The sequence below is a fragment of the Delphinus delphis genome, chromosome 4 (assembly GCF_949987515.2).
Source record: "Delphinus delphis chromosome 4, mDelDel1.2, whole genome shotgun sequence".
Classification (NCBI taxonomy): domain Eukaryota; kingdom Metazoa; phylum Chordata; class Mammalia; order Artiodactyla; family Delphinidae; genus Delphinus; species Delphinus delphis.
Window position 1 is genome coordinate 123,531,455 of NC_082686.1, and position 9,343 is coordinate 123,540,797.

Sequence of the window (9,343 nt, forward strand, 5' to 3'; positions counted from 1 at the left end):
CTTCAGCTAAACCCTCGGCCTGGGCTGCTGGGTTTTAAACAGAGCTGCGGAGAAATGCAACCTTCATCCCCCAACCCCCCGCATCCTCATGCATTTTTTGAAATGCATAAATGTTGCTCGCCTTAATTGATTGAGTCACAGGGATTTTTTTTCCTGCTTTTAAGTGCCATACTCCTCTACCTTTCAACAATCATTTTAATATATAGTCAATGGCTCTTTGTGGACGGGACAAAAAGCAACTACGCGCAGTTGTTGAATAGACTTTGCGCTGGGCAAAGACAGGTTAATCGAGGGCCGCATCGCGAAAACAAGCGAGTGTTGTATGTTTGCACTGAATCCAAATGTCTGCATTTTCCTAACTAAATCAAAGGGAGTGTTATTTCTTTTTCTGCTCACTCATCTGAAGGTAAGTAAATTTTCTCTGGCGATCAAAAGCCTGGTCGGCAACAAAGACCGCGCCCGCTTTTTCCACCGTCCTGGTGTGGTGAGTTACGGAATTTCAATAACTGTGACAAGGGTGACTGATTTGTGAACTAGAAAAGGTTTGAATGTCACAAAATTTACATTGGTCCTATCTATCGCAGATTTAAATACCAAAAAAAGTATTCGGGGATTTCTAGGGAGCTTTGGGCAGTCCTGAAGAACAATGGCGTGTTGGGAAATTTACAGTTTTACCTGAATGAAAGGGGCCAGGGTTGGGAACAGGAGTGCAGAGAGAGGGGTTAGTGGGGGCAGACACGGGAGACTAGGGAAAAGGGAGAAAAGAAAAGAATAACACAGGAAAGGAAAAAAAATAAAAATCAGCAACAATGTTTTCAATTTGCTAAAAAAAAAAATCCCCACACAAAAACAAAAAACCCTGAACCTGGAAAGTTGGAGCTCTCATCCACCTGTGCTTATTTTTTGGGGGGAGGAGGGAGCAGGAAGTCTGATTGATTTGATAACAGTGAGAAAATAGAGGCAACCGGTTATCCTCAGAAATCACATTTCTGGTAAAGAGAAAGTGGTGTGTGCCTGTGTGCTCCCGAGATCTTAAATTATAAACAGGAGGGGGACGAAGCAAGAGGGAAGCGAACTTCAAACGGAGCAAATAACAAAAGCCTCCTTTGCTGCCCTTCAAGGCGGGGACAGGGGGAAAGAAAGAAAAGAAAGTTGCTGAATCGGGACATTCTGGAAGTGCCTTAGCTGTGTTTACCAGCCCCATCCCCGCCTCCTGTTCTCGGAGACGCCCGAAGTCGCTAATCGCTCAGCTAAGAGCAGTTCTGAAGAAGGACAAGATAGAGAAAGAGAGATGGAGAGGGAAAGGGAGAGGGATACGGATAAAGAGGAGAGAGAATGTATATGACTGCGAAAAGGAAAAGAAATCGTGGCAAAAATTTTTTTCCATGAGAAGAGGGGAAAAATTTGGCTAAAAAAAAAGTTGCTACTCCTGGCAGCCCTGTTTGTCAAAAGGGGATGTCAAGCGCTTTACAATACCTGGGATTGATGAGGCGGGCGGGCCAATGAAAGGCGCGCGGCGCCTCGGCGCGCCCTCCGTTGGCGCGGCGGCTGCGGGCGGGGGGAGCGCGGGCACACCAATGGGCGCCCGCGTCGGCAGCACGTGACGCCTCCCCCTGCTCCCATTCATCAAGGGGGGGACGGTGTCGTCCTTTCAATTCATTTATCTGCAGGAATGATTGCTGCTATCAGTCTCGCGCTCACCGCCCGGCTGAGGAGGTGAAAGTTTCTCCCCAGGAAGATAAACCGCAAAAGACAATATTGTGCATGATTTGCGCCTTTTCTTTGGCTTTTTCTTTCTTTCTTTTTTTTCTCCCCCTCCACCCCCCCTTTTTTTTTTTTTTTTTTTTTTTTTTTGCAAAAAGCAGAGGGGGAAAAAGGAGAGTGAAGGAGCGAGGAGGCGAGCCTGAGAGAAAGGAGAGAGAGAGAGAGAGAGAGAGAGAGAGAAAAGAAAGGGCGAGGGGCTAGTAGAGAAGTGAGGAGGGGCGTACGGCGCGAGGCGGAGAGAGGGCTAGCAGTCGCTGCTCCGGCGCTCACATTCCTCTATGCTACAAATCCGGGAGGAAGTTTTTTTGGGGAGCTGAGATGCTCCATGCCTTTCCCTGGGCAGCCTTGACGCGGGGTCCTCTCGGCAGAGACTGAGCGGCGAGAAAGTGCTAGCCGGGCCGGCAGGGTCTGCTCGGCGGGCGCCGGAGCCCGCCTTGCTCGCGGCCCGCAGCAGTCAGGCTTCCCCGCGCTTGGCCGGGCGGGCGCCCCGGCGCTCCGCGCCGCTGCCTGCAGGCTAGGACTTCGCGAGGTGGGTCGACTCCTCCTCCCTCCTCTTCTTCTTCCTCCTCTTCCTCCGCCTCCCGTTCCTCCTCCTCCACTACCTCCTCCTCCTCCTCCTCCTAATTTTCCCTCCTCGGCGGGCGAGGGTGGGGGGGGCGGGGGAGGCCGGGGCTCGCCCCGAGCAGCCACGATGCTCCTGGACGCCGGCCCCCAGTACCCCGCGATCGGCGTGACCACCTTTGGCGCGTCCCGCCACCACTCGGCGGGCGACGTGGCCGAGCGCGACGTGGGCCTGGGCATCAACCCGTTCGCCGACGGCATGGGTGCCTTCAAGCTCAACCCCAGCTCGCACGAGCTGGCCTCCGCGGGCCAGACGGCCTTCACGTCTCAGGCTCCCGGCTACGCGGCTGCGGCGGCCCTGGGACATCACCACCATCCGGGCCACGTCGGCTCCTATTCGAGCGCAGCTTTCAACTCCACGCGGGACTTTCTGTTCCGCAACCGGGGCTTTGGCGACGCGGCGGCTGCAGCCAGCGCGCAGCACAGTCTGTTCGCTGCTTCAGCCGGGGGCTTCGGGGGCCCACACGGCCACACGGACGCCGCGGGCCACCTCCTCTTCCCCGGCCTTCACGAGCAGGCGGCGGGCCATGCATCGCCCAACGTGGTCAACGGGCAGATGAGGCTTGGCTTCTCGGGGGACATGTACCCGCGGCCCGAGCAGTATGGCCAGGTGACCAGTCCGCGTTCAGAGCACTATGCCGCGCCGCAGCTGCACGGCTACGGGCCCATGAACGTGAACATGGCCGCGCATCACGGCGCCGGCGCCTTCTTCCGCTATATGCGCCAGCCCATCAAACAGGAGCTCATCTGCAAGTGGATCGAGCCCGAGCAGCTGGCCAACCCCAAAAAGTCGTGCAACAAAACTTTCAGCACCATGCACGAGCTGGTCACGCACGTCACAGTGGAGCACGTCGGCGGACCCGAGCAGAGTAACCACATCTGCTTCTGGGAGGAGTGTCCGCGCGAGGGCAAGCCCTTCAAAGCCAAATACAAACTGGTCAACCACATCCGCGTGCACACGGGCGAGAAGCCCTTCCCCTGCCCCTTCCCTGGCTGCGGCAAGGTCTTCGCCCGTTCTGAGAACTTAAAGATCCACAAAAGGACGCACACAGGTACGGAAACGGCTGTCCTTGACACCCCTCGTTCCCTATCCCAGGCCTGGGACCCGAAATCCAAAAGTCAGCGGCGGGGGCGCACAAACCCGGCCTCGGTTGGGTCTGGAAGTCAGATTCCAGCAGGCAGACAGCGAAAATGTGTGCTGGTTTTTAGTTTGAAGCTTGAAATTCTGGTAAAGTACAGAGAGGATCGGATTAGAGGGATCTAGGGTTATAGATTTTTAAATGAGAACTAAAAAAAGGCGGGGAGAGCTGAGAGACAAACCCTGTTTTGCGGAGCCCTTGGTGCGCGCAAAGCCGGGAGAGGTGGCCGGCTCCCGGCGGCGGCGGCAGCGGAGGCGCCAGCCGCTCCAGCTGCAGGCGAATCTAAACGTTTGCTTTCGGCCAACATCCCCTCTCCACGCACCTTAGTGAGGACTTTGCCAAAGGAAGGAGCTGAGGAAATTGGAGGAGATCGGATGAAGGGGCCCAGAAAGAAACAAAAATAGAGACAGAAAAGAGGGGGTGGCGATGGTGAAAGGAAGTCAATCGGGCCTGAGGGGGCTTATGCATATTTAAAGAGCCCCGATTTTAGTAGTGACTTGTTTGTGAGCAGGCTTGAGGAGTCGGGGAAGTCAGCAGAAGGCGGAGAAGTCCGCTTTGTCAATTAGATTCTGTGAGGACTTTTCGAAACACCGAATGCCCTGAGTTGGCCTTTAAAAATAAATAGACCGGTCGGGCGCAGTTAAAAGAAAAGTTCGCGGCGAGCTCAGGGCTCTAGTGTGGGTTGGGCAGGCCATTCTGGGCCTCTTGGGCCAACAAGGCCGGGAATCCGGTCTGCTTCCCTGTCCTGGTTTGCCCGGGTGATTTCTGAGTACTGCGTTTGGAACTTGGCGTTTTACGCCGGAGCCAGGGAAGAATTTGCGGCGCCGAGCTCTCGGCCCGGATTATCCTATAAAATGTGAGTGTGTATAGGGGTGGGGTGGGGTGGGGGCGGCGACGAGCGGGGTGCGGAGCGTCGGGGAGGGGGTAAGGGGAGGAGAGAAGAGCAAAACAGCAGGAGAATCGGCCCGGAATGTGAAAATTAGAAACCTAGAGCTAGGTAGAAGCTGCCTGAAGTCGTCTGTATAGCCCCGGGCCTAAAAACCAGCAGCCAGACCTGCTGCTACTCTGGGATCTAAAAAACTACCACGACCACTAATAATAATAATAATAAAATAATAAAATCTGGATCTAATTGGATTAAGAGTTAAAATAGTTCAGATGTTTAAAACTCCAATGCAGATATATGACTTTGTTAAAGATCCCGGTTTTGAGCTTGCAAAGTGTTAACCCTGGGCCGCTGCCTTTTTAATTTTTGTTTTTATTTTTTCCTTTTGTTTAATTTTTAGAAAAGAGCCGCGGGGTTTGTTCTAACCAGACCTGTCTCTTTCTTGCCTTTCGCACCAGGGGAGAAGCCCTTCAAGTGCGAGTTCGAGGGCTGCGACCGACGCTTCGCCAATAGCAGCGATCGCAAGAAGCACATGCACGTGCACACGAGTGACAAGCCCTATCTTTGCAAGATGTGCGACAAATCCTACACGCACCCCAGCTCGTTGCGCAAACACATGAAGGTAATCGCCGCGCTCTCGCCGCCCGCCTTGGAGCCAAGAGCCCGCTCAGCTCTTCGGCCGGGGTCGGGCGGCGAGTGGCAGCCGGGCGGTGGCAGGAGCCGGCAGAGGCGGAAAGGCAACGATTCCTCTCTGCTGACTGGGGCTGGGCAGAGAGGGCGGGGGCTGGGAGAGGAGATGGGGCCACCCAAGACCGTTCTAAATGTACTGTTTAATAATAAAAATCAAAAGAAGTGAGCACTCTAGCGGAGGCCGCGACTGATGGGGAGCCAGGACAGCCCAAGCGGGATGATGCTGACGAAGCTGCGGCCATGGCGGCTTGGCTGGCAGCGTTGGGCAGAGAGTTGGGGTCTTGCACGCGGTCCTGAGCGCTGGCTCCCCTAACCCTGAGCAAGCAACGTTCAGCGGCTGCCGTGAGGTCCATCTCAGGCTCTGGCCTCACATCCAGCCTCCCCCTCCCTAGATATTTTCTTTTGTTGAGTCCCCAGGGCACTGTCCCTCCGCAGAGCCCAGCCTCTGCAGGGCCGAGGCGGGGCAACCAAGCCCAAGTCCCGCGGGTCCGGCCTCCCTGGAGTTCAAGGGGATCCAGGGCTCCTGGGGGAGGCAGCGCGCGGCCTTCATCCCCCCGGGCGGCCGCCGCGGCGGGTCTTTATCTCCGTAAAAACGCGACTTTATTCCCGCAGGTCCACGAATCCTCCTCGCAGGGCTCTCAACCTTCGCCGGCCGCCAGCTCGGGCTATGAGTCCTCCACGCCGCCCACCATCGTGTCTCCCTCCACAGACAACCCGACCACCAGCTCCCTGTCGCCCTCCTCCTCCGCGGTCCACCACACAGCCGGCCACAGCGCGCTCTCTTCCAATTTTAACGAATGGTACGTGTAAAATCAGAAACAAAACACCGAACAAAACCCTATTTAAGAGACTGAGCACACACACACATACAAAATATTACTGAAAGAACCCTGAGCATCAAAAGAGTCCCCTCCCCACCCCCTAATCCTATTTTTTCTAAACCTGCCGATAGACCCAGGACCGAGTAAGAGAGAAGCACCAAACCTTTACATTTTTTTTTTCTTAGTTTGGCAAAGGCTTGGTAGCCAAGGGGTGGGAGGGGGGTGGAGAAGAAGGCGGTCGCCTGACCAAATGCCGCCAACCCCGAGGGCCAGTTTCTCCTGGGAATCTGAAAAGGCTCTCTGGGAGTCGGCTTTTTTTTTTTTCTTTCTTCTTTGCATTCTTGTAAATACAGAATTATTAGCTTAAAACTGTACTGTTGGATTCTGTATATAGTTATATCTTGGTTGGAACGGGGGGGTGGGGTGGGATCGTGGCGTTGTGGTCTTTGCATTGGGGAGGGGGAGGGGCTGGGGGGAGGGCGGAGGGGGGAGGGGTGGGCGGCCGAAAGCCAACTGTTTGTACTGAATGGCAAGAATGTTCTAGTAAATGTGTACCAAAATGTGAATTACTTTGTACGATTACAGTCTCCACGTCGATCTAACAGAATATTATTGGTATTAATGTGCTTTTTTTGTATAAAGTGCAAACATTTCGTCCCAAAGTCTAAGTACTTTAGTGCAGTAAAATGTTGTTTTCACGTCCTGTCAAGAATTCGTATAGTACGAGCCTGGATCTGCGTGTCAAACTGTTCCATTTGTTTATGTAAAGTGATATTAAAAGAAGATATAAACTATAACTGTCCGTTGCTTTTGGCAAAAGATACAACCACATAATGTATATAATTCCTAGTTTCCATATTTATCCGCATGTAAAGGGCTGGTTTATTCATGTTACAGCTATTCAATATTTATGGCTAGAAGAACTCGTATGTACACTTTAGTTTCCAGAACTGTTTGGTAACCTTTCGTACGTTATTAAAGATTCTTAAATCTCAGTGATTGTGGTAGGAATTTCTTCTTCATCCCCAGCAACCTGCTGCCTCTTCTGCCAGCCTTAGTGGGTCTTGGGAAAAGCTCACCAGTCTTCCCTTTCTGTCATCGCAGGTCATATAAACGTGATAAATGAACGCTACCCTGCTGGCTCTCCGAGAGGGTGTAATTAGTATTTATATCAAAATTTATGAAACAAATTTTCGGCCGCAGTATAATTTAAATGACCTTTGCAGACATAGAATAACAACCATAAAAATAACAGAAATAGATTGCGCAGGCGACATCAATATTAATGTAGGCGAATTGTCAGAAGCTCAAGGACTCGCTCTGCAGCTTTGCAAATGAACTTGCAGCCAAGGGTTCTGCTGTCCCCCAAATTAAATTCCCCGAGTTGAAACCAAGTTGCAGATTTACAATATCATATTTTAAATTGCTGTCTTCAATTAAACCATTTATGGCCATAATTAATTTTCTGGATGTCGATGCATGCTTTTCCAGGCCTTCCTTCTTTGTACGAAAGTAAACCTCCATAAAGCATTTTACTTATATTTCTTCAAACGTGATGCTAATTTAAATTAATTACTTCCTGTGATACGTTATTATTCCTATAATTTTGCCAGTTATTAGTTCTCTCAAAAATACATATAGAGAAGAGAATTATTTTATGTAATTTGATTATCTATCTCTTTTATTTATTTCTCATTTACTTAAGAAATTCGTTCCATTGGCTGGCGTTGATACAGTAAATTTGTAAATGAGAAGACAATATAAAAAAATCTAAATTACTTGTGCTTAATGACTGTAGCAGAACGCCTTTTCTCTAAATCAGATTGTCTTTCTTGCAGTTTAGTTTGATAGATTTGCAAGCTATGCTGCTCCCTCGAAGTTAGCTGCGCTGGTAGGAACGTGAGCTTCTTTGTCTCTGGTTGTAGCTTGCATGATCGCCCCATTAAGCAGACAGCGTAGCCGGAGATCACAAATCAGGGCCTTGGCTGTAGTTGCAAGGGTGCTGATGTGTCAGAGCACAAGACGGAAACTGAACCCACTGTAGGCAAGTAGGAACCGAGACTTGCATCTTTAATATACAATGTTATGTGTGACTCTGAGAAGGAAAGCAAGACGGAAAAACCCTCAAGAGTATGAGAACCGCTTAAGATACTCATATCTGTTTCGAAGTGTACCATTGACCAATTACAAAATCAAAATGTTAAATTCACTTAAAATTTTTTTGACTCGTCCTTTCATTGCTTGCTATTTGTATTTGTCACTTTTAGGCAGCAAAGTTTTTCTAGGTAAGGAGGGGATTTGCTACACTTTCTGTAGCACATCAAAAACTAGAGACAGTGGTGTTTAACTTTTAAAAAATTGTTTTTGTGATCTATAAGAGTAAAGATTAACCTTTCATGAAAAGAGCGCCACCTTGCAAGGTTTGGTGAGATTTAAGGAAGTTGAACACCTAAGCAGAAATTGTTGCTGGTTCCGAAAACCTGTGAGACTATAAGCTGGCCCCAGTTGGCTCTGGAGGTTTAAAATTAACTAACAGCATAGTAGTTGAAGTGATTCCAGACATTAGGGCCAATAATTAATAAACATAGAAAATAGCTCATCTCTCTAGGAAAGAAAGGTAAACACCTCAATTAATAATCCTTCCCTTTCCTTTAGAGATTAGAATGTCTGGGAGTCTGATATAAGTATAATAATAATAACAACAGTACTTTTATAACTTTGTTAGTATATTTAGGAAGATAGTCAATGAGTGTATTTTTCCTTTGACCATTCCTGAAAGCAGTTTACTTCAAATTTGGAAATATAAATGCCTCATTATTTGTTATGTACCTGATGCCTTTTTAAACTTTAATAACATAGTATAATAATACAATATCATACTATGATATATGATTTAAGTAGGATATTTTAAAGATAAATTTTAGGGATAAATGTTTACTTCAAAACTACTTCATATTAAAAAATTTTTTAGACATTGAATGCCAAATAATTTTTTTTTAGAAAACCATTTGAGGAGTACTGTGTGTGTGTGTTTGTGAATAACCTCACTCACCAGAAAGGAACTTTTATAGTAGAAGCCAATATTTATGCCAGTCCCCCTTATGCATTCTCTTCTCCAACACTTATCCCAAAGAAAAAGTCATTAATGATGTAGGTTGCCTAAAATAATGCTTCAAACTTAAATGTAGTCTATTATTTTGCTGGTACCTTTAATGTTTGCTTCTTGGGATGTATTCTTTCTACTTTTCTTCATGGGCTATTAGGTTTTGAAATACATGAATGTGAACAGCGAAATATATTGTTAGACCCTATTTAGCAGGAGCTGAAGATGCTGCGAATGGCTGGTTTGTGTGTGTAGCTGTGGATTTTGATTTAGGCAGAAAGCCATCCTGGTTCATATTTTCACTGCATTGTTTTCTATC

General features: G+C 49.0%; 1 protein-coding gene across 1 annotated transcript; it reads left to right on the plus strand.

Moving 5' to 3' along the window:
• The first annotated feature begins 2,455 nt into the window (after positions 1–2,455).
• On the plus strand, positions 2,456–6,225 carry LOC132424294 (zinc finger protein ZIC 1). Its single transcript, XM_060010078.1, has 3 exons — positions 2,456–3,437; positions 4,869–5,032; positions 5,713–6,225. Exons 1-3 carry the CDS (start codon positions 2,456–2,458, stop codon positions 5,908–5,910), a joined length of 1,344 nt encoding a protein of 447 aa, XP_059866061.1. The 3' UTR covers positions 5,911–6,225.
• The last annotated feature ends 3,118 nt before the right edge of the window (positions 6,226–9,343 follow it).